Below are 26,296 nucleotides of genomic sequence, written 5' to 3'. Positions count from 1 at the left end.
AGAGTCTAAAACAGAATATGCCAGGCTGTTAGATGCAGAGACTGAATCTTGACATTGAGGAAGTGACTGTCCTCTTATGACAAAAGGTGCGGAATCAAAGGCAGAGGCCATGGAGGTTCTCGTACTAAACTCCTCAGTAGTGGGTACCAGTGTTGTCGAGGCCAATCCGGTGCTATCAAAATCATGGTTGGCTTGTCTTGTCTGGCCTTCAAAAGTACCTTGGGAAGAAGAGGCAGAGGTGGAAAAGCATATACATGCAGATTGTTCCAACTGAAAGATAGAGCGTCCACCTGCCAAGCTGTGTGATGAAACATTTTTGTGCAAAACTTTGGCAACTGGTAATTTAGTGGAGAAGCGAACAGATCTATGTCTGGAGTTCCCCATAACACTGTCAACTGTTGAAATACATGAGGATCCAATTTCCACTCGTGAGGATCCACTATTTGTCTGCTCAATACATCTGCTAAGGAGATCTGTGCTCCTGGTAGAAACCTTGCCTGAAGATTGAGGTGTAGATTGAGAGCAGTTTCCCACAGAATCATCGCTTGCCTGCAAAGAGGGTAAGAATGGGTTCCCCCTGCTTGTTGATGTACCACATGACAGTAGTGTTGTCTGTTTGAATCAACACCTGCCCTGGACGAAGTAAATCTTTGAAAGCCATCAATGCAAACTGGACTGCTAACATTTCCTTCAAGTTGATATGCAAATGTTGGAGTTTGACAGGCCACGTGTTTTGCACCCATTTTCCATTGAGGTGTGCTCCCCAAGCCTTGTCCGAGGCATCTGTCGTTAGAATCTGACTCGCCTCTGGCGGGTCACAGAGAGTCCCTTGTTTAGGTGACATTCCTGAGCCCACCACAAAAACTCCTTCTGAATGCAAGGTATTATCTGAATGACAGTGTCTAGATCTTGGCAGTGCTGTGTCCACACATTTTTGAGATACCATTGAAGCTTCCTCATATGCAATTTGGCATTGGGAAGCACCAGAATACAAGATGCCATGAACCCCAAGGCTTGAAGGACTGTCCTTGCAGTCAGCCTGGACCGTAGAGACATTTGCTGGAAATAAAGAGAAAGGCTTCTTTGTTTGTCCGGGGTCAAAAAAGCCATCTGGGAAGCTGTATTCAGTCTCACACCCAGAAAGCACATGTCCTGAGAGGGTACTAGACTGGACTTTGTTTCGTTCACAGAATACCCTAGGCATCTTAACACTGCCATCACATACTGTAGATGATGAAGAAGTTCGTCCTTTTCTTGTGCAATAATCAGACAGTCGTCCAAATAAGGATAAATCTGTATTCCTCTTAGTCTGAAAAATGCTATCACTGGAGCCAGAACCTTTGTGAACACTCTGGGCAGTAGATAAGCCAAAGGGCAATGCAGAGAACTGATAATGTAAATTTCCAGCCCGAAAACGCAGGTACCTCCTGCAACTGGGCCTGATAGGAACATGAAGGTAAGCCTCTTTGAGATCCAGAGTAACCATCCAGTGATCTTTTCCCAACAGAGGTAAAAGCTGTTGTAAAGTCAGCATCTTGAACTTTGGAATGTCCAGGTAAGTGTTGAGGATAGATAAATCCAAAATTGGTCTCCACGTGTTTCCTTTCTTTGGAACTAGAAACAGGCGAGAATAAAATCCTAGGCCCACTTCTGACAGAGGAACTGGCTGTATAGCTCCTATTTGAAGAAGTAAAGAAATTTGTCTGTGAGCCTCTATCCTTTGCCGAGGAGGGACGTCTGGCATGCCTTTGAAAGGAGGCATGGTATGGGAATAGAACTTGTAACCTCGGTTTATAATGTCCAATACCCATTTGTCCTGGGTGACTAAATGCCAATTTTGCTTGAAAAGAGCCAACTTTCCTCCCAAAGGAGCTGCCAGGCAAGAGGAATCTGGCAGCTGAAAATGCAGGTCATTGGGCCTGTTTACGAAAGGACTGGCCCCTGCCCTCACCAGCAGATTGAGCAGGCGAACTCCATTGTCTCGGCCTGAAGGTACTCTGAGCTCTGCCCCTACCACGCCTAGATCTACCCCTAGACTGAGAATCAGAAGAAGAAGGTACGTCCACCCCTTAGTAGGCCAATTTCTACTAAACTTTGGAGGTTGTACCTGCAAAAATCTTTAACAGTCTGCATAGACTTAGCCTTGTCTTCCATTTTCTTTAAGACTGACTCCACAGGAGGACCAAACAAAACTTCAGACTGCAAAGGGGCATCCAGAATTCTAGACTTAACATGCTCAGACAAATTCTGATCCTTAAGCCAGGCGTGCCTACGAATAACTGAACCAGTGGCCGCCACCCTAGAAGAAGCCTGTAAAGCATCAAAACCACATTGCAAAGAGTGCTTACCCACCTGTTCAGAAACATGCACTAAATCCTGCAATTCTTTACACTCTATGCCCTCTGCCAAAGCATCCACTTTAGATCTTAGCTGAGAAAGGAGGAAATTCTGATACTTCAACATATGAAACTGGCAGTTCAAAGCTCTCATTGCTAAAGAATAAGAGGTATACACCTTCTTACCCCATCTATCCAAAGCTCTAGCTTCCTTATCCAGAGGAACCGGATTCTTAACAACAGAGGCTCTAACACCCTTAGGCCCCTGACTAATAGTTTCTGGGTCCGCCCTAGGACTCTTATACAGATATTTATGAGCCTCAGGCACCCTGTAATACCTGTCCGGTTTAACTGGGGCAGGAGGCACAGAATCTGGATTAAGGGAAGCTTCCGAAAAAACATCTGAAACAACATCCAAAACCGGAGGTATAGCTAAGGGTCTATGCTGTGGTAAAAACAAGAACTCCCTAAGCCTCTTCCGGGAATCAGAGTAATCCTGTCCCTCCCACTTAAAATGCTCCCTCATGGAATGCAGAGTTTCTGAAAATGAAAAATCCTCTGGAGGAGAAGCAGAAGGAGTGGAATCCTCTGCATCAGAATCAGAATAAGGAGGGAAATCTTGAATGTCCTCAGTAGAAGACTCTGAATCATCTGAGGCCTGCTCCAAACTTTCCAACTCTGGCTCCATCCTGGGCCTCTTTATCAGGAGGGGGCATAGAACCTCTAATTAAAGTAATCAAATCCTCTGCCATTTTAAGCATGTGCTTTTTAGGCACAGACCCTAAAGAACCAGAACTGACACCAGAGGAAGGCAAAACAGATCTGCCCTTAGAAACAGTAGCAGAAGGCCTAACCACCTTAGGCATAGAAGGGAGAATAGTAACCTGAGAGGCCCCTTCAGCCTGACCTGCCTCCTGAGAGGCCACATTTTGTAAAATCAAAGTTTCCCCCTGGGACTCAACAGAAATTTCAGCCGGATCCACCTGTTCAGCTGTAGCTTCTAAAGGTCCGGCGTCCGAAACGGACGAATCATCCTGCCTAGGCTTTAAAGATTTGTCTTTGCGCTTCTTAGTAGAAGCAGGCGTCGGAACATCCGACGGCATGTTATAATTACACCTCTTGCCAAAGACTAACCTAGTGCAATCTAACCTCCGTTTTATAGTGCGCTTATTAAACCTAGCACAAAACCGGCACCCGACTACGTCGTGCTCCGGCCCCAAACAAGGAATACAAAGCGAGTGGTAATCCCTATGCGGTATCTGTTTCCCACAAGAAATACAATTATTCACTTTTTCTGACATCCGGTAAGTAACTGAGGCAAGAAAAAACAAAATATTCCAACGGGTACTTAGCCCAACTTGGTATCGGTCTGAAACTCCGAAAACGAAAAATTTCAGAACGCCGAACGGCACTTGCAACGCTGCTTCTGCATCGGACCATGCGGCAAAAAAGACTGAGGATATGACGTCGGTCATGCGCCTTTATACCCTGACGCTCTGATGTCAGATCTAGGCGCCCATGACCGACGTCAGCCTAATACTTTGGTATTCGGGCCGACCGAGGACAGCGGACTACCCATAAGTAAGGACTGCAGCAATGTGAGATGAAGAACATCAAGCAGCTCAGTACTCCCCACTCCCACTGGTGAGTAAAGAAACTACCTCTGGCCACACAAGAAAATGGAGGAACACAGGAACCATACAAAGCCCAGGGATCAGCAAAATCTGATCACTGGAACAACTAGCTAGGAAAGTTTAGGAAAGGAGAAGTATTTTTTTTTAGTTTTTTTGCAAACAGACAGAAAAAATACAGTAAATGCTTTGGTATTCGACTAAATTGCTATCAAAGGCTGGTACACTTGAATGTATTAGCCTGTTTGTTACTTTTAAGCAAAACTTTAGCCAACAAGTGCAATCAACAATTTAAGCACAGAAAAACAGGAAAATCAGGTAATAAAACAGTAATATAGGCACAAACAGTAGTCGAAAAGCTCAAAAGATCGAAAAATGCAAAATAAAATGTTTAAAAAATACCTATAATCAAGAAAGTTGCTTTTTCTGCTCTCTGCTGGCTTAGGAACTCTGCAGGGGACCACGAGGAGCTATGCCAAAAACAGTAACACCACACTATATATCTAAGGGAAAAAGCGTTTAAAAGACGCTTAGAGGAAATAAAAGCTATCCAACTACTAAAAACTGTACAAGATATATCTTAAGATGTATTCAAGATACAAATGGAAAAAAAAAATTAACTAAGCCAGAGCTGGAATCTGACGCTCGTTCCATTTCAGCGGCAAACGAGATCTGGGGAAGGCACAAGAGCATCATGGGACAGGGAAATAAGCCTTGAGCTGGTTGAAGACCTCGAGCTTGTAAAAACGTCCGAGTCAGAACCAAGGATCGGTTCCAAACTCATCAGTAAATAATGAAGGCGAGATAGGACAACTTCTCATCATTAAATTTCCTTGTGTAACATCACCAGATTTTAATCGATTTTAACCTCAGTGATGTCATAAAGGGCGTGCATGCCAGTGTATCCGAAGACTAACAAATGCACCACAACACAAGCGTGGGTCACCATCCCCTCGAGTATATGGACGTACGTGGACTTCCTCGGGGGATTCACTAGAATTATGTTGGAGCATTTTTAATAAAAAGTTTTCTAACGTTTTTATTAGGAAACTGCTCACATAATTTTGGTAATATGGAATGGAAAATAACACCATGGCACTTTTGTGCCACAATGTATACTAAAACTGTGACAGAACACTTAACTACTGAATTCTGCTCTAGTAATGTCTGGTCTCCGCATATTATGAGCACAACAGCTGGAATATCACCAATCAAGACTTTCTACAGAACTGAAATCAATACATAACCAACAGCCAGTCACACTTAAGATACCTGGAGACATGTCTACTTCTTTGAAAAGATAATATCGGGCATCATTTTTTTTTAAACTTTATTAACTCATACAGAATAATTACACTATATTCACATGCAATCCTTATGCATGATAGACCATAACTCATCAGTTCCTTGCTGCTTCATTTCCTACTCTGCCCCTATCACTATTCCCCCTTAGTTTCCCTTTGGGTTTCCCCTTTCCCTCCTCCTGGTAGGGTTTTCACTCCTGTAGTACTCCAATACCTCCTTCCATTTTCCCTTCCCCTACTTTTCTCATTCTAGTCAGCTTTTGCCATCTTCTCCCCGTGACCAGCAACCTCTTGTGTAATTCATGTTCCCATACTGTTTTGTCCCTTCCAGTTTCAAGTGATGATGGTTTTAAACGTTGGTACTCAGTAGTCTAATAATGTTAATTTCTCTTTGTACCAAACCCCATCCTCTTTCTTTATGCCCCATATGCAGAATTCTCAAGTATGTGCTGCTTCCTTTCAAAATGTCTTCCCAAATCTTCAATGCCTGCTTTCAGGTTTCTTGCGCCCATTGTCTCAAACATGTGCACCATTCTTGCTTCTTCCTTGACATCCCCACTATCTAATAACCTCCTCTCTGCCTCTCTTTACCAATCTCATGGGGGTTAGATACTACCAATGCCGTATTCTCAGGTTTTGGATCTTCAGCTCTGTTTATCTTCTGCATGTGCCTCACTGTCTGAATTTTCTTCTACCAGTATCCTACAACTCTGTAATATTCCTCCCTTTACCATGTCTTTTTCATTCTCTCTCCTTCAACCATATTGCTTCTTTCCCTTGATACTTTCTAGATCTATTTAGTCCCTTGCCTCTCTAACCTCTTCCTTTTCCTCTTGGGTATCATCTACTCTCCTTCTGCCCCCTTCCAGCCTGTTCATTTCTCCATTGCCTTTTCTGTATGTGTTTTCCAGGTCTCTCTGAATACCAAGCAGTTCCACCACCAGGTCTCTGGTAATCTATATTTCTATACTAACTCCTTTATTGTTTTAAATCATTCCCCACTCCCTCTTTTTTTTCTCTCTGCATACCAAAACTTCCACTTGAGCTACTGGCACTTTCTCCTCCTCCTCCTACAGAGTTAATTTTTCTTGTTCATCTTTGTCCCATTCTTTTGTTCTCCGTAGTTTTTTAGTAGGGTCCCTTCATCCAAGTTTAGTGCAGTTTTATTCATATGTGCAGTAATCATCATGCCTCTCTCCGCTTTACTCTCTTTTGCTTAACCTACTTTTCTTCTGTTTTTATCCAGTGAACAATGTTTTATGTCAGTGTACAACTTGGGATATGTGGGAGATGGTCTTATAATTTATTTTCCACTTCCTCGCTTTCTCCTCTCCCTTAGGTACCATGGTTATCCTGTCCCTTTTCGTATTTTTGATATTCTGCCCAAATCCTGTATTCTCTTGTATTCTTCCTCTACTACCTTCCCAGTTTCCTACTCTCATCATTTGTAGAATATATGGGGAATACAACTAGCCCTTCAGTTTTTCTATCCTACATCTTACATGTGGCTTTCCTTTTCTCATCTCTTGTCACCTCTGCACTCAGCTTGTCTCACTGATTGTCCTCCAGTATATATCCATCCACTCTCTTTCCCCAGTTCCTTCCTGAGACTTAATTTCTTCCTGTTGTTTGAAAACTATCCTGTAGTATTCCTTAAATCCTTCTTTTTTAGCTCATCCTCTTTAGAATATTCTCCATCTTCTCCACTTACTCTCCGTATCTCTCTCTGCCTGCTGCTTCTTGTGTTTCTTAGTGCTTTCCCTTATGTTTTTCCAGCTAGCAGTGGTCCCTCCAATACCATAACTGAACTTCTTGCTCCATAATAATTTTACTCTCCAATTCCATTCTTATTGTTTTTTTTTCTCTAATCTGCAGTGTTTACATTCTACTTCCATTTCTTATAGCTTCCTTCTGTACCACCTTTATCTACCCAGTTACTCAATAGCCTTTTGTTTTTTTACTTCTGTGCTTATCAGTTTTCCCGACAGTGATCTTGATCCCATCCCACCACTGCTCTTAGTTTGTCCTCATCTTTCAGACTGACCTGTACTGATTACTTTATTAGCCTTTGCTGTATTTCCCTGTCCTCTGACTCCTATCATTTACAGCTAGCCCACCTCCACTCCCTTGTCAATGTTTCTGTTCCTACACAGTTACCTTAAGACTTGTTGCTATGTAATCTGATGTGTCTTCTCCTATATTTTGATATCTGCCATTACTTTCATTATGCTTTCTTTCCCTAAGAAACCACTTGCCTGTTTCAAATATTTCTTGTGAAGGTGTATTCCCCTCTCATTTAGATACTATTCGCTTATGTCCAGTCAAACTCCCTCTATCATTTCATAGGCTAGTTCTTCTCTCATCTTTTTGTTACATTCCCTCCTTCCATGTAACCTGTCTTTTTCCAGTCCAGTGGTGACACTGCAGTCCTCCTTCCCATTATCTGTATTGCATCACTTCCTGTCTGTGCTCAATTACCAAAAATGTTCTTGCACAAGCCTTGTTCATCCCTTTTTGGTACATATAGATTTCGGGTCTATATTAGATAAACGAAAGTTTATCTTACCGAATGCTGACATTATAGAAAATCCTGGAACTCAAAACTGCAATTGTGGGGGGCTGCGCCCTCCACACCCCCTGCTAAATATATATTCCAACTCCGAGATCGCACTACAGTGAGGAAAGGGCAAATATTCTCATCTTCACTGTACTGCGATCTCTCAATTCCGGTTTTGGGTTCTGGGATTTTCGCTCACGTTAGCGTTCGGTAAGATAAACTTTTGTTTATCTAATATAGACCCTAGATTTCCTATTGTCCAGTATGCACTTTACTCCCTTCCCTGCAAGACAACCCTTCTATCTATCCTATCACTTTCTATATAACTGCCTGAAGGCCTCTTTAAAATACAATTGCTACTACTACTATCTTTCTTCTCCATGCCTTGTTGTCAACTTTGCCCTTTAGGTAGTTGTGGCACAGTATTTATTTGTATTTATTTTTATATTTTACATTTGTTAATCAGGTAGAGCCCGGCTGGGCAAGTAGCCCATTTTCAGCGGAGACCCGGGGAGATAAGCTCCATAACAATAGTACAAAAAGATTACAAACATTTTTAAAAGATTTACAAACAATATACAAAAAGTTTAACAGTTGCCAACAATCATAATTTACAAAAAGAGGAATGTAAAACAGAAAACATTGCATTTCGTAAGCCTTACTACAAACAGTAATATGAAACTCATTATATATATAACTAAAAACCATTGTGGTATTTTCATTTGGAAGAAGTAAGACAAGATATCAGATTAGAAAATATTTGATCGAAGGCATGAGAAACTAGCCAGGAGTATTACAGGAGCATAGCCATTGTTGAGTAAGATATTCCTTTAGGATTTTTTTAAAGCTATGATGATCTGTGTCTGGTTCCACTGTTTGGCTACTTTGAAGGAGATGAGAGAGCCACCAAAATAATTATGGAACTTTGCAACCTTGAGTATAAGTTTATCGGACGATCTAAGGGTCCTGGGGTTGGTATTTACTTGCACTAGGTTGGAGAGTACAGGGCAATTTTCAGGTTTGTGGATAATGGAGCGGATAGTGGTGAGCTGATTGAGCAATAACAGATTGGGAAATTCAAGCCAGTGTAATTTTTGAAGAGCAAGGTATTGATGGGGCCTCTTGGGTATAGTAGCAGCAAATTTTGCTATTTTTTTTATAGCAGGAATCAAATAGATGTAAATCAAACTTGAGAGGTTAGAGAAAAGTTGAGAAGAGTAGACAGGAGGTAGGATCTGGCTGTGGCTAGTCTGGTATTTTGAGTAAGGTAAGGTTTGGCCCTATCTAGAGCACCAAGTTTGATGTGAACTTTCTTAATTCTGAGTGATATGTATTTATTGAATGTTAGGTTGTTGTCTATTGTGACGCCAAGTTGTTTTGTTTGGTTGACTGGTTCTATTATAGTGTCATTAGTGGAGTAGATGGAGAGAGGAGGTTTGCTTTGGATTTCCTGTTACAGAAGATAATTAATTTTGTTTTGTTTGGGTTTAGAATGAGTTGAAGTTCATTTTGGTAATTTTCAATATCTAGAAATGACTTTTGTAGTTTATACTGGAGTTCTTGGGATGTGGTAGCAGAGCAAATAAGAGTAGCATCGTCAGCATATTTAATGACAGAAGCAGATTTAGTGGTAGTGTTTAGACTTGCGAATATAATAAAAAGGATAGGACCAAGGATGGAACCCTGAGGAACCCCCAACAGAGACTGGGAGGAGTGTAGAGAGTTTATTATCCCATTTAGTTGCCTGTTGTTGATTAGTAAGGTAGCTAAGGAACCAGTTGAGAGCTGAAGAGTTGAGGTTGAAGGAGGCTAGAGTGTTGAGTAGTAGCTGGTGGGATACCTTATCAAAATCTTTGGACATATCAAGGAATACAGTAGAGACTAGTTGTCCTTTTGTTTTTGAGGAGGTTGATGTAGTTAGTGAAACTTATGAGGGTTGTGGAGGTACTGTGTTTTGGACAGAAGCCATGCTGCGAACTAGAGAAGTTATTTGTAGTGAAGTTGTCTAAGAGCTGCTTATGGATACATTTCTCTAAGATTTTGGCTAGGGGTGAGAGACTGGCAATTGGCCAATAATTAGAGAGATCTTTAGATGGGCCTCCCTTGTGGAGGGGAATGATATGGGATATTTTCCACAGTATGGGGACATACTGTTCTGCGATGGAGCAATAGATTAGGATAGATACGAGATAGGCGATGGAGCTTGCAGCAGTTTTTAAGCTATTAGTGAGTCGGTCATCTGCTAGACAGGTAGGTTTTGTTTTTGACAGGAGTTTTTTGATATAAGAGGTTTGTATGGGTTTAAAAGAGAAGTAGTTGGGTTTAGAGTTAGTACAGGTAGGCACTTGTAAGGGGTTGATTAGATTTGTTGTTGTTTAAAAGTGAGGTATCTCTGATTTTCAGTTTTTCTTCTTGTAACAGAACAATGTTTCCCTCCAATCTAATTAACTTTTCCTGTAGTCATCTTCTGACAAGATCTGATGAACCCCCACTGTTCTATATAATTAATTTAATTTTCTTTTTTTTGTTTTTGCCCAACCCTCTCCACTTTCCCAGTTGCTGCATTTCAGCATAACCCCTCTTCCAGGGCTTCCCACCAATATGAACATTATGATCTTTGGCTGCTGCCTATGTCTGGACCCCTCCTCCCCATCCCTGGCTCTGGATCCCTACCTTTTGGCTCTTACACATGGGCCTTTACAGACTTTTCTTCCCTTACAGTGTTCCTCACATTAATACATTTCGTGCCAACCCAGGACTGATGTCAATTTTTTTTATATTGCACCATTACCATTCACTGGACTCCCCTCTCCACTGTTGCTTACTGGTTTGATGTGCCATGTGTGTGATAGTTTGTGAGCTGTTTTTATACCTTACATTTTCTCTACTTCCCCATACATTCTTTTTCATGCCCCCTAGCTCCTACAAAAGTAATTACTACTTATTTTTTCTATGACTTGAGCATTAAACTTTTTTTAAGAGGGGATGTCCCAGATCTATCACCAGGTCTGCCCACCAAATTCTGACTGGGACTGACAGGGATCCTGAGGGGATGTACGTGTGTGTGTGTGTGTGTGTGTGGGGGGGGGGGGGGGGGAGTTAATACATCTGCCTTTTTTCCCTCTCATTTTAAGGCTTACTTCAAACTTCTCCTCCCCAGCTTGACTACATGGTTTGTGTCATTGTGGAGAGTGTGCAATTGGATATGTGCTATTTCTTGCCCTGCTTCCATGGAAGCTCAGTAGTACTCCCACCCTGTCCCTTCTTAGACTATGCCCTCCTCTGTACAAAACCCAGCCTCTGTCAGGGATGTCAAGGGGAAATGCCCGCATAACCACCTCCCATCCCAGGATGGACACACCCCCAATTCCTCCCTGCCTCTGTGTCAGATGATGAAGCTACTAATTGAATTTGGGTCACCTGGGCCATAGCCAGAGCTTTATCACTCTATACTACTGGAGTGGCTTGCCTTAGACATTAAAGGTTTATTGCAGTTTGTTATACATAATTAAGTAGTTATGAGATTTGGATGCTTATACCCCCTTTGACTGCATTATCCATCCTTGCCCCAGGAACTGATTTAGTTCCTCCCACTGTATGTAATTTTGATGTTGTGTTCCCTGTGGCATGTTGCACAAGTTAACAATCTGTATTACTTAATAAATCTTTCTGGAACTGTCCATAGTCACAGCTGCTGAGAAATGTATTTCTTCCTTTTATCCTCACTTTTTCCCAAAAGCCACTGATGATTTGTTTCAAAATGTCTTTTTACATTCCATGTTCTGCTTACTACTGTTTCATGAAACAATAGGCACAATGATTTTTTTTTTAATTTGAGGTTCCTCCATAACAGGGCTAGATTAGATCATTAAAGAAATAAAAATGTACAACTTCTGTACTGTACCACATTTACATTTAATAAACAGGTCAAGAAAAGCAGGCAACTCAATACATAAGTCATAAACATACACAAAGGTCACTACATAATCTAATCAACAGCAAGGCATTAAGTGGCATTATCATTGCTTAATACCATAAATTATATTCCTGGAATGATCGTCTCCAAGTGCTGTTTGGGCATGCATCAGAAAAAGAATCACAACAACAACTGCTGTGCAATATTTTAAGATGCCACAATGCAGTGTAATCTATGCTAGATTTTTATATCTTTTGGTTTGTCTTCACCATGCAAGACACAGCTTTCAGACTTAAGTCAACGACATGAAAGTGGAAGGAATTCCCAACAAGCCCTACAAATGGATCCAAATGAGAGGGCTGCATATTTGCCTGCAGTTTTTAACAGCACGTAAATAGCTGCATATAAAAATGTATACCAGTCTGCCATAAATATTATAATTACAGTAAATTCAGGAATAAACTTTTCTGGTAGAAGTACAGTATTAATTGTGTAACAAAAGAAAACAGTGAAAAGGTGCAAGAAATCTCCACCCCCTCACCTCAAGGCCACACAGGAATATGCCAGCAAAGAACTTAACAGTGTTATAAAATGTAAAGCAGAGTATGAACATAAGATCAGTGCAGATACCAAATTAAAGTACATTTTCTTCAGTTATGTCAGAAAATTAAGGAATAATGCACAAAAGATGCACCAAGGTTAGCCATAATAACAACACACATTCCCATCCTAACGATATTATATCAGAGTATGCATTAGCCAACAAACAACAAATGCAGCACCAACTATCTGAGTGTCTGACCTCAGCAGGGCACTAGACCTCTGCTGTCTCAGCACACTGCCTTCCCCCTCAAGATGGGCATGCCCATCTTCTCTTGCATTTCCATCAAGTGAAAAAAAAACACTGATTTATCAGTGCTTTGTTTTGCTTTATTTCCAACAAGTGCCGATTCCACAAGTAAACTAAGAAGGAAACACATGCTTGCCTGCCCGCAGAGACTCCAATAATGTTCCACTAATGCTCTGATTATATTTCAGATGAACCACTTTAAACCACTAATTATATTTCCACACAATTTCTAATCTAAGACCAAATAGGAGACGTACAAACATGAGCTTTCGTCTTTAATCATAAAATGCCAAAGTCATTAATAAACTTGTTTGTTGCACAGAAGCCAGGTATGAATGAAACTAATCAGTGTCCCAAGCCGTCTTAAATAACACTGCAGGGGTTCAGAGAAACAGACGGGATGCAAGGTAGAAAAATAATGGTCACTATAATATGCTGATTGGCTTCACCCCCCCCCCCCCCCAAACAATCACAAAATTTACTTTGAAGACAACTTAGCTGTAGCACACCTAGGCATTTAATAACTTCCCACATATGAAATGACTTTCAATTTTCTACAATGAGCCAAGCGCTGTTGAAAAAAATAAATCAACAGAAACGTTTCCACTTCAGAAAGTACCTGTGTTTTGTATCATCATACTCCCAGCACAAATTTCCAAATCTTCCTTGGCTGATAAAATAGATAATGATCCCCAAAAATACAGCGGCTAGTGTAAAAAAAAATGTTCAACTCCAAAAACACAGCAAAATGCAAGGACCAACTCTAGGCACGCACGACCAATAATGAATTCACATCAGTAATACCAAACTAATACCAGTAATATAATATCAGTGAAAATTCACAGTGTGTGTGTGTATGTATGTGTGTGTATATATATATATATATATATATATAGCGAATAACAAGAAATATTCTGACACATACCAAACACGCTTGTTTCCCAACAGAAGACATAAGACTGGCACAATGGCACACAGGAACAGCACAGCGGCTTGGAAGTGACTAAAGCTGGGAACTTGAGGGGCAGGAAGAGGAGGGTTGGAGTGAATAGCAGATGCCAGCTTACTCATACTAGATGAGGGAAGGAGGTTTCACAGCCCAGAGTGCTGGTGGTTTCTAGTGAAGGTTGGGACAGTGATCCAGAAGGGTGGGTGAGAAGCATTCAAGGACTGCCAATCAGTGCAGGGAGATGCATATGTGGCAGCAAGCATATACCAAAACATTTCAGCAGTGCAACCATTAGTGGAAAGGGACTTAAGCAGAAAACCTTTATGTCTCCCTTGGTGATATCTCATGAAAAAAGGGATCCTGAAGGTCATCAGGAAGTGGAGAAAAAATAACTGAAAGGAAAAAGGTCAGAAGAGTCAGTTCTAATACTCTTGCCAATTACAATTCTGTAACATGTGGCCAAGAGCGACCTGAATGAAAGAAACTCAAATAGATGTCATTATTTGAATCTCAGTCCTCAGATCATCCCAGTGATTTACCAGAAAACCACAAATTCTCTGAGGAACAGCCCAAAAATATTAGGAAAAAATCTGGACAGTTGAGAGGTATGGTGCAGTGTTACAGACAGCTTGTGCAGCAAACAGCCCGTTTTTCTGCTCTTTTAAGTTTTTTTTTTCAGTTCTTTTAATAATGCTTTGTACAATTACTTACCTTTTCCTTCTGACACTGTGGAGAGTTGATGCTGCCAATATTTTCATGAAGTGCGGGTGGACTAGACAGACTTTTCTGTAGCTTCCTTCTCTCACAGGCTGCTGAATCTTTGTACTGACTGGTTAATCTGTAAGCTCAGATAACCAGTCAGCTTAAAGAAAGGTGTTGAATTCCGGGTTTCCAGGTTTATATCGGAAACTCTGGATAGCCGCAGAAATAACTTTATTACTGGGCAATCTGGATTAAAAAAAAAAAAAAAAAAAATATATATATATATATATATATATATATATATATATATAAAACTTCCAGGTCTTGTCTAACTTTCCTGATAAGAGCACGTATCACTAAAACTGTTACGGTGTGTCATCTATGACACATCATAGGTTCGCCATAATGGGGCTAAAGGCTTGACAGAGATTAACACATGGTTCAGCAAGACAGAGAGCCACAAGATGACATACAAGAGTGGCCTTCATGCAACTCAGGTAAACATCCTGCTAGTAAGGAAAGGGCAATGAGATAGAATCAGAAATTGCAAAGTCATCACCAGTGCAACAATCGGTCCACAGCAAAAGCCACTAGTATCCACAGTTAGCTACAAGCAGTGGTCAGAGAAGGCTTTAAGGTCACCTGAGACAAGACTGAACACATGGATGATGCCTGGCATGAAAGTACTAGATTTATAGGAAATACTCATGGCTTTAGTGCCACAAGAAGAAAAGAAAATAGGTGGAGTTGAAGATGAATGTCAGAGCCTCAAAACAATGTGTGAAAATTAAAGAAAGTACAGTTGTGTACACCTACCATAAATGTAGACGTTCGAGTGTATTCACTGTTGCAGTCATCACATTTGGGTTATCCCTGCCAGGGTAGCCCTTGGCCAGCCCGGATACCAGAGACTTAGTATTTCTAAGTTGGTTGCTGTCGCTTGAGGACTGACGTCAGGTCATCGGTGGTAGAAAGGAAGGCAGCCAAAGCCATTACATCAGCTTTTCTTGCACTAAACTGTCAGGAGCCCCCAAAGTAGGAGGCCAGGTTCTGGGGGAAGAACCCCGCCAGTGGAAATTAAATACCAATATGTCCCTTGTAAGGAAAGGAGAACAACAAGGAAGAACAGTAACAACGGAAAAAGAGAAAAAAGGGTGACAGAGGGAGGGAAACCAGGACTGCAACAGTGAATACACTCGAAAATCTACATTTACGGTAAGTGTACTACATTCTTCGTGTTTCACTGTTGCGGTCATCACATTTAGGTAGCTTCCCAAAGCTGAGGAAATGAGTGGAGGCCGTCAAGGAAGCTAGGGGCTGGCTTGAATGCCCTGCAAGACTGCAGAGGCAAACCCTGCCCTGGATTTGGAGAAGAGAGGCAGGTGGTAATGCTTGGTAAAAGTGTACACAGATGTCCAGGTGGCAGCCTCCAGGATGTCCCTGGTGAGGACTCCTCTCAGGAAAGCTGCAGAGGTGGAGGCTGCTCTGGTGGAGTGTGTCCTGACTCCCTTGGGGGGAGGCTTACCACGCTGTTTGTAGCAGAAATGGATGCAGTGTGCTATCCAGTTGGAAAAGGTTTGCTTGGAGATGGCTTTGCCTTCTGCCCCTGTAGCAAAGATAACCAGCAATTGATCAGACTTTCTGAAGGGTTTAGCCCTGTCCAGATAGTACCTGAGCTGTCTGTGCACATCTAGAGAGTGCAGAATCCTTTCCCCCTTGTTTTGGTGATTAGGAAAGAAGGTGGGCAGATGAATGGATTGGTTGAGAGACACACTGGACACCACCTTGGGCATGAAGTATGGGTTAGTTCTGAGGAATACCCTGTCTGCATGGATGATGATGAAGGGCTCCACAGCCATAAGTGCTTGCAGCTCAGAGACGCTTCTGGCTGAAGTGATGGCCAGAAGGAAGGCTGTCTTCCAGGAGAGAAATTTTAGCTCTGCAGAAGAAGCTGGTTCGAAAGGAGGCAGGGTGAGCTTTTCCAAGACAAAGTTAAGGTCCCAAACTGGTGTAGGAGCCCTTCTGTGGGTTATCAAGTTGCTAGCTCCTCTGAGGAATTGTTTAATCAAAGGATGTGAGGAAAAAGAGGCTGCTCAGTGGGAAAATGAGCAGCAATAGCAGAGGCATGAAATTTACAGAGGAGAAAGAGATACCACTGTGTATTACCGTCAGCTAAGTAACCCAGGATGAGAGGGACGGAGGGCTGTGCTGTATTGGCCCCCTTAGCCTGGATCCAGGTGCAGAACCTTTTCCATTTATCTGCATAAGACTTTCTGGTGCTAGGGTGTCTGGCCTCACAGATAACATCCAGAACCTGTTTACTTAGGATGGCAGATTGGTCCGGGGTTATGGAATAAGCCAAGCTGCCAGACCGAGTGTCTGCAGTTGAGGGTGCATGAATTCCCCTTCCCTCTGGAAGTTTGGAATGTGAGGAAGAAGCCATGGAGGCAGTGGGGACAGGGTGCGCAGCAAGGGGTACCAGTGCTGTCGAGGCCAGTCTGGAGCTATGAGAATGGTCCTTGGTTTTTCCTCCCTTATTTTGAGCAGTACCCTGGGGATGAGAGGTAGGAAAAGAAAGGCATAGACCAAGAGGTTGACCCAGGGGAAGGACACGGCATCCACTTTCCAAGCCATGCAGTGATGCTCCCTGGTGCAGAAATTGCTGAGCTGATGGTTGGTGTGGGAGGCAAAGAGGTCGACCTTCGGGGTTCCCCATTTCTGAGTTATTAGGAAAAAGGCACTTCTGTTGAGCAGTCACTTGTCCAGGTCCAAAAGTTTTCTGCTTATTTGGTCTGCCAGGGAGTTGAGAGAGCCTGGTAGGTTTTGTGCTAACAAATGTACTTGCATGGAAGAGGCTGTGAGCCAACGGGATCATGGCCAGCCTGCACAGAGGGTAGGACTGAGTCTCTAAATGCTTGTTGATGCACCACATCACAGTGGTGTTGTCTGTTTTGATCAGGAGAACCCCTGGACAGAGAAGGGGTTTGAAAGCTATCAAGGCCTGCTGCACAGCCATCATCCCTTTTTGACTGATGTGCAGGGGGATTTGCTGTCGACTCCATTGGCCCTGTATGCACCTGTCATCCAGGTGTGCATCCCAAGTGTAGTCTCATGTGTAGTCTGTGGTGAGGGTCTGGGTGGCGGGGTGTGGGGAGAAGGGCAGTCCCTTGTTGTGGGAGCAGGCTGTTGCCCACCAAGAAATTCTTTTCTCAGGCAAGGAATAATAGGTAGAAGAGTTTCCAAGTCTTGAGAGTGTTGACACCAAAGGCTCTTTAGGTTCCACTGAAGTTTCCTCATATGCAGTCTGGCATATGGAATGAGGAGTATGCAAGATGTCATGAATCCCAGGGCTTGCAGCAGTTTCCTTACAGAAAGCTGGGGCCTGGTGGCCACTTGAGAGAAGTAAGATGACAAGAAAATTTGTTTTTCTGGTGTAAGGTACGCCATCTGGGATGCTGTGTTCAGGCTTGCTCCCAGGAAGATTATCTTTTTGGTGGGCACCTGTTTGGATTTCTTTTCCCTGATTGTGTACCCTAGGGAGGTTAGTAAGCTCTTTACAAAGGCCAAGTGTCTGAGCAGCTTTTCCTGACTGTTTGCCTGAATAAGGCAGTAGTCTAAATAGGGGTAAATGTGACAATTTCTTTGTCTGCAAAAGGCAATAGCCAGAGCCAGGCATTTTGTGAAAACTCTGGGAGCAGTAGATAAGCCAAAGGGAAATGCAGAGAACTGAAAGTGTTTGAGATCCTGCTCTGAAACGGAGATGGGAATGTGGAGATAGGCCTCTTTTAGGTCCAGGATGGCTAGCCAAGCGTCCTTGGAGAGCATGGGTAGCAGCTGCGGGAGGGTGAGCATTTTGAATGTTGGGATCACCCGGAAGGTGTTTAGAATGGATAGATCATGGATGGGGCACCAGGTGCCCTCTTTTCTGGGCACCAGAAAAAGTCTGGAGTAGAAGCCTTGGCCTATCTGTTCTGCAGGAACATTCTACTGCCCTCAAAGGGAGCAGGGAATGGATTTGCTTTTGAGCATCTGCCCACTGATTTAGTGGTAGATCTGGGAACCCTTTCGGGGTTGGAAGGGGTGGAAGGAAATTTTGTAGCCCTGAGAGACAATGTTCAGAACCCATTGGTACTTGGTAATGGTGGCCCAGGTGCTTGAGAGAAAGGAGAGTTTTTCTCCGAGGGGTATGTGAAGGTGGACAGAGGGGAGGTAGGGAAGGGGTGAGTCATTGTGAGTTCTTACCATAAGGGGGTGGCTTAGAACTCCCTGGTTTTGAAGTGGAGGTAGTCCACTGCTTAGATCTCTGCATTCCCAGGAGCTGCTGTCTGTGGGGTCTGTTTCTGCTTTTTTTTTCCATCTTTAAGACCTCTTCTGCCTTAGTGCCAAATAAGTTATCTTTGTGCAAGGGTGCATCCAACAATTTAGATTTGACATAGGGTTGTTCCTTAAGCCATGCATGTCTTCTAATGACAGATCCAGTGACTGCTGCCCTGCAAGAAGCTTCTAGGGCATCAAAAGCACAGTGCAAAGTGTGCTTAGTTACTTGACTTGCATTAAGTCTTGTAAATCTTTAGATTCTGCCGCATCAAGAAAGGAGGACATTTTTGTTTAAGGAGTTTCAAGGTATGTTGCTGACATTTAAGCATATGGAACTGACAATTTAGTGCCCTGACATTAACAGTAGCTGAGGTGTATACTTTTGTAGCCCATCTGTCTAATGCTCGGGAATCCCTGTCTGAGGGGGAGGGATTCTTAGCATAAGTTGCTTTGATCCCTTTTGGCCCTTGAGAAATGACCTCAGGGTCAGCTGTAGAATTTTTAAAAAGATATTTGTGTGAGTCAGGGACTCTGTAGTACCTGTCTGGTTTTCTGGGAGCAGGAGGGAGGGCATCTGGAGTCAATCTGGATTCAAAGAAAACATCATCCACCACATCCACAACTGAGGGGATGGATAAGGGTCTGTGTTGCAGAAGATCTAGGAATTCTCTAAGTCTCTTTTTAGACTGAGGGTAGTCCTGACTCCCCCATTGGAAATGCTCCCTTAATGTAGAGTTTCCCCAAAGGAAAAATCCTCTGGGGGAGAGGCTGAAGGAATGGATTCCTCTGCATCAGAATCTTCATAAGAGGAGAGGGGCTGCATGTCTTCATTGCCAGATGCATCAGATTCATCTGACTCTTGTTCAGACAAAACTACTGGAGACAGATCTCTTTTCCTTTTTGAGGGGGTGGCTTGGCTTCCCCTAATCAGCATGATAAGGTCTTCTGCCATTTTAAGCATTTGAGAATGAGGCAAGGTAGCAGGCATCTGTGAGTGGGTAGTCGGTTTCTTGGGTGTGGTTCGAACCTTGGGCCTAAGAAAATTGGTTGTTTTCGAAAGAACGGTGGTCGCAAAAGAAGGCATCGGTTTGTCAAGATTCAGAGGAGCGAAGGACTTCCTCGGAACCAGTGCCTGCTCAGCGGCTCTGGACCCATCCACGGAAGAGATGACCACAGGATCCTTAGACGAAGAAGAGTTCTGCAGCATACCAGACTCCAAAAGGGTCTTGGTGGTGGCCTGCGAATCAACTGAAGTGGCATCAGGGGCTGCGAAAGCACCTCACTGAGTACCGGATGACTGACGACTAGCTTACCGGAAGTGTCGTCAGAAGGTTTGGACCTGTGCAGTCTGTCTCTGTCTTTATCTTTAAGCTTTTTCAGAAGATCTGCTGTTGGATGGCTTACCGAAGTCATATCGGAAATCGAGGACTGTAAACGAAAATATCTGGCTACAATAAGGACCCGACGATGGGTAGTTCTGGTGTTAAACAAAGCACAGAAGTGACAACAGGGGACACCATGATCTGGGCCTAGACAAGTGATGCAGTAAGAGTGGAAGTCTCGGTGTGGTATTTGCTTTCCACAGGTGAGACAATTATTAACTTTTTCTGACATCAGTTAGTGCAAGAAAAAAGGATCCCCAACTGGGTACTTAGCTTTAGAAGACTTCTACTTCAATTCGGAAATGAAAACTCAGGTAGCGGTCGACCAGCATTTGTGCGAACTGCTTCTGCTTCGGGCTCCACAGCAAGAAAGACTGATGTAATGGTGTAGGCTGCCTTCCGTTCTACCACTGACGACTTGACATCAGTCCTCAATTGACAGCAACCGATGCAGAAATACTAAGTCTCTGGTATTCAGGTCAGCCAAGGGCTACCCTGGCAGGGATAACCCAAATGAGATGACTGCAACAATAAAAATATGAAGAACATCAGATATGTGGGAACATCCAGGTATAAAAATAAGTTATATAAGGAAAGCTAATGGTGGAAAGCAGAAGTCCAGGACATTATCCAAAAGAAAGGAGTGCAAGGAAATGTGGGAGATAGAAACGATGGACCAGGCTAAGAAGGAATACTGATTGGCTAATAAAGAGGCTAAGACAACAGTTGCAATAGTGAAAAACAAGGCATCAGAGGCATTCTACCAGCTCCTAGAAAGTGACTCAGCATATGGCACAAAGAAAGTATGTACGATTACAAGGCAATGAGAGATAACAAAGACAGTCATCAGACGCCACTCATAAGTGATTCCAGCAACAACCTCTTCATCAGTCCACTGGATGTGAAAGGCAGATGGAAAGAGTACTTCCAAGAAATTCTAAATGAAAGAAACCCAACAGAAGCTGTACTGTCCCATACACACCTTATTATGACAGAGAAGAAAGCCCATCCTAAAATAAGTAAGAACAGCACTAAGTAAAATGAAGTCAGGAAAAGCAGCATGCTCAGATGAGGTCATAGCAGATATGATCGAGTTGTGTGAATAACAGAAGACATAGCGCCTGAGGGTGCTCACAGTGGCATGGAGAGAAGGGAGTATCCTGGATGACTGGAGAGTAAGTGTTCAAGTGCCAGTGTACAAGAACAAAGGGAACACACACAACTGTCAGTAGCATAGAAGTACCAAACTACTGTTCCACTGCATAAAAGTGCTGTATAGGATGCTTGATAAATGAATACACACAGTAGAAGAAATGTTGAGATGTCAGATGAGCAGTTAAGATTCAGATCAGGATGCAGCATAACCAAATTTAAGTTTACTGGAAGACAGTGGAGAAGAAGCTATAGATGAGGAAAGAGTCCAAATGGACATTCCTAGACTTGGAGAAAGTATATGCCAAGGTCTTAAGAAAGATGATTTGGGTAGTTCTGAAATGGTTCAAAGTGCTGGAAACACCGGTAGAATTAAGAGCAGTCTATGTGTAAGGACCCAATGGCACAATTATGAACAATGTCTGGGCTCGAAGAACTGTTCATCTCTGAACCTATTGTTATTCATATTGGTGATGGCCTGCATTAGCAAAAAAGTTGCAAGGAACAGAACAACAAAGTTGCTGTATGCAATGTGGCATTACAAGTAAACTTTGAACAGGAACTTCAGCAAATGCGAATGGAATGTAAAACTGAAGGTGCATGGAATGAAACTGAGTGCAAACAAGAAGTTGTTAAGGCAGCAAGTGGGGGAATAGAAGGGAAAAAAGTGGAACAGGTTAACATCTTCAATTATATGGGAGGGGTGGTTGAGGAGAATGGAAGTATGAATGTGGAGGTCAAAACTAGAATCAGAGGAAATGCAGCCAAATGGCACAGAGTGCCAGGGGTAGTGCTTAACAGAAGAATGTCAAAGAAATTGAAAAGTAAGCTGTACAAAGCAGTGATGTGACCAGTACTACTGTATGGTACTGAAACATCATCAATGAAGGCAGTGCAGTTGAGGAAGATAGAAGTGATGGATATGAAGTGCCTGACGTAAAAGGTAGGGTGCTCACTGTGGGAGTGATGAAGAAATGATGGCATCAACATAGAAGCCAAAGTAGTTCAACTTGCAGAGAAGATAAAACACATTAAACAAACATGATTTCTGAAAAACAGGTAGAAGGAAATAGGAAATGAGAACATCTAGCAAACAGATGGATTGTGTGAAGGAAGACCTGTGACAGTCAGGCATTACTAAAGAAGGTAAAAGAATGGCACTAAATCAAGAGAGGTAGCAAAAGCTGATGTGAAACCCCAACCCCATGTAGGAAAAAAATGGGAAAAAGGGGTTGTTGATGACACTTAATGGAGCTGCAATAAAAGGATCCCAGAAACCCCCTCTGCCCTAGTGAACCTTGCTACAGTAAGCTCAGAAGGAATTTGACAGGAAAAAGGAAAACTTTTATAAAAGAAAAGGACTGCTGCTGATGTAAACTAGAGCAAGATAGCGTCAGAACAGTCACAGCAGATGGGTTTGCTGTCAAGAAGCTGTATGGGGCACCAATGCTAGAAAAATCTTTTTACAATTTTTTTTTTTTTCGCTTTCCTTGTCCCGCTATTTGAGTATTCATGAAGTTAAACATTACCATCTCCACTACTGCAACACCTCAAAACAGAGTGATGCCCAAACTAATCCATGATTTAAACCAGTCTGTTAGAATTTTAAGTAGAGTTGTGAAACTAGTCTCTTACACTTAAGGACTATATACAATTTCTAAGCAGCAACCACGAACCAGGAGAAGAATATCCTAACACCAACAAGCTGGAAACACTTGTGTCAAGGTGCCGAACCAATTTTATTTCAAAAACAGAAATTGACCTAAGTTTCGTCTCAATGTAAAGACTTCCTCAGAACAATGCACACTAATACAACACTCCCTTATATATCCACCCTCTCCCAATTAATCCATTAATTGGATAATCACATATACACAATTCATTAGAAACACAATATTTAACTAGTTTAAAAATGCTGTAAATTTTTTTAAAAATACTAAATACTATATATAGTATAATATATTTCATTTTATATATTTGATTATTGTAAAATATTTATGAATGTTTGCTAAAATTATTAACATCTGTTTAAAAACACCAACTAATAAGCCATTCTTGCGACTTCATCCTAAAATATGCTTCAACTTTAATATTGGAGCTACGCTGACACTATTGTTAATACCAGGAAAATTTGTGGCGTCTAATCTTAACTGCCACTTCATTTCACAAATATCCAAATGCACATCAAGAATGTTTCCTTGATTGTCCTTATTAATCTTTTGTATAACACAGAACTTGAAATTATGTCCCGGATGTTGCTGTATATGTCTAACCAATGCATTGGTGGTTTTCATGTGTTTAATATTCAATATATGTTCACTTACCCTTTCTCTAAGGCATCTGCAAGTTTTCCCAATATAAAATGCGGGACATTGATCACATTTCGTCAAATATACCACTTTCTTACTATAACAATTAAAATGTCCTCTAATACCTATATAAGTTCCCACAACACTAATTTTACACCCAGTAGTCATGATATACTTGCACAAACTACATCTACCGCATTTAAAATTACTCAATTGTCGACTTATACTGGGAGTATTATCATAGGCTCCCCTTTCCAACAAATCCTTAAATGATTTGTCTTTCCTAAATACATTTTTCGGGGCCATCCCCATCTTCATCTCAACATTACTGTCCAACATTAATAAACCTCAGTTTTTCTGAATAATATTTGCAATTGCTTCCGTATCATAATTGTAAGTGGTTATAAAATATAATTGCTCATTTCTTTCCTTACTGAAATTTTTCCCTTTACCCAATTCTAACCTCTTGTGTCTCCATTGAATTCCACTTTAAAATAGCTTCATAAATACCACTTTCTCTTTTACAAATAATCTCGTCCTTGATGGACGCACATAATGCAACTAACTGGGTAACCCCTTCTAATGAACATATTCATTATGAAATCTAATTCATTAATGAATTCCTGATGTTCATTAACCATTCTGGCAGCCCTCACTATTTGACCTTTAACGATCATTTTTTTCTGATAGCTAGGGTGCCAGCTTTGATAATCAAGATAGGAATTAGAAAAAGTGGTCTTCCTATGAATCTCAGATGTCAAACACTTCCTATTTCTATCCACTTTCAAATTTACATCTAAATAAGACAATTCTGTGCTACTATATTCATGAGTGAATTTGAGGAACCCTTCTGTATTGTTGATATATTCCACGAATGCCTTTAATCTTTCCAAACTACCTTCCCAAACTATAAAAATGTCATCCAAAAAAGGTGTATATTGCTTTATATGTATATTATATTCACTGGAAAAAAACATATTCATGCTCCCAAAATGTCGTTACATAGTTTGCATAAATGGGGGGCGCACGCTGCCCCCATTGCTACGCCTGTAACCTGCTTATAAAAATGGCCTTCAAAATACATAAAGTTATTACATAACACAATCTTCATAAGTGTTACATATACATTAATGTGGTCCTGGTCAAACATACCTCTTTTGACTAATTGATTTTCCAACCATTCCAATCCCACCACATTTGGAATAACTGAAAACAGGTTACAAACATCTATGGTGAGCAGGATGGTATTCTCTGTAATTTTAATCCTATTTAACTTGTGTAAAAAATGCCAAGAATCTTTCGTAATATTGTATAAAACATGTTTTACTATGTTTACCATTCATGATTGGCCTGAACCTAATATTATTTAAACCTTTATGCAGTTTGGGTATACCAAAAATGTTACTAACCATAGGATGATCATTTTTCATATAATTATAATCTATTTCATTGATTTGCCCCTGAAATAATAAATCATCAATCAACAAATCTATTTTTGAATAAGCAACATGAATTTCATTTAAACTACTTTCCTCATATGTATCCTCTGCCAACATATTCAACATGTCATCAATATAGTCTGGTTTCATTAAACGTATCTCTTTGTCTTTCACCAGATCCATTAATAAAATCTCTTCATTCTTGATCATGTTACTACAGTAATCATTGTTCTTACTTTTTTTCATATGTTCCCTTATATCAACTTCACATGCCCTTTCAAACAAAGTTATCATATAGTTGGCAGGAGGATTAAATTTACTCGTTTTTTTCAAGATATTAACATGTTGGTTAGTACCATCTGTAAACCACATCTTAAAGTTCATTTGACCAAATCTGACTATATTACGAAAGATTCTTGGCATTTTTTACACAAGTTAAATAGGATCAAAATTACACAGAATACCATCCTACTCACCATAGATGTTTGTAAACTGTTTTCAGTTATTCCAAATGTGGTGGGATTGGAATGGTTGGAAAATCAATTAGTCAAAACAGGTATGTTTGACCAGGACCACATTAATGTATATGTGACGCTTATGGAGATAGTGTTATGTAATAATGTTATGTATTTTGAAGGCCATTTTTATAAGCAGGCTACAGGAGTAACAATGGGGGCAGTGTGCGCCCCCATGTATGCAAACTATGTAATGTCATTTTGGGAGCAGGAATACATTTTTTTCCAGTGAATATAATATACATATAAAGCAATATACATGTTTTTTGGATGACATTTTTATAGTTTGGGAAGGTAGTTTAGAAAGATTAAAGGCATTTGTGGAATATATCAACAATACAGTAGGGTTCCTCAAATTCACTCATGAATATAGTAGCAGAGAATTGTCTTATTTAGATGTAAATTTGAAAGTGGATAAAAATAGGAAGTGTTTGACATCTGGGATTCATAGAAAGGCCACTTTTTATAATTTCTATCTTGATTATCAAAGCTGGCACCCTAGCTATCAGAAAAAAATGATCGTTAAAGGTCAAATGGTGAGTGCTGCCAGAATGGTTAATGAACATCAGGAATTCATTAATTAATTAGATTTCATAATGAATATGTTCATTAGAAGGGGTTACCCAGTTGCATTATGTGCGACCATCAAGGAAGAGATTATTTGTAAAAGAGAAAGTGGTATTTATGAAGCTATTTTAAAGTGGAATTCAATGGAGACACAAGAGGGTAGTTTACAATTGGGTAAAGGGAAACATTTCAGGAAGGAAAGAAATGAGCAATTATATTTTATAACCACTTACAATTATGATATGGAAGCAATTACAAATATTATTTAGAAAAACTGGGGTTTATTAAAGTTAGACAGTAATGTTGCGATGAAGATGGGGATGGCCCTGATAAATGTATTTAGGAAAGACAAATCATTTAAGGAGTTGTT

The 26,296-nt window shown here is 41.2% G+C and overlaps 1 protein-coding gene across 1 annotated transcript in view; it reads right to left on the bottom strand.

Annotated features, from left to right (window-relative positions):
- The window catches only part of HIBCH (3-hydroxyisobutyryl-CoA hydrolase), a 1,796,007-nt gene extending 1,770,740 nt beyond the window's left edge, over positions 1 to 25,267 (bottom strand). Inside the window, exon 1 of the mRNA XM_044073705.1 lies at positions 24,815 to 25,267. Within this exon, the coding sequence (XP_043929640.1) occupies positions 24,815 to 25,267 (453 nt within the window). The remainder of the gene's footprint in view (positions 1 to 24,814) is intronic.
- Positions 25,268 to 26,296: the final 1,029 nt, after the last annotated feature.

This window comes from Protopterus annectens, chromosome 6.part0 (assembly GCF_019279795.1).
Source record: "Protopterus annectens isolate FY-2018-M chromosome 6.part0, PAN1.0, whole genome shotgun sequence".
NCBI lineage: Eukaryota > Metazoa > Chordata > Ceratodontiformes > Protopteridae > Protopterus > Protopterus annectens.
This window is presented reverse-complemented; position numbering and strand designations above follow the sequence as displayed.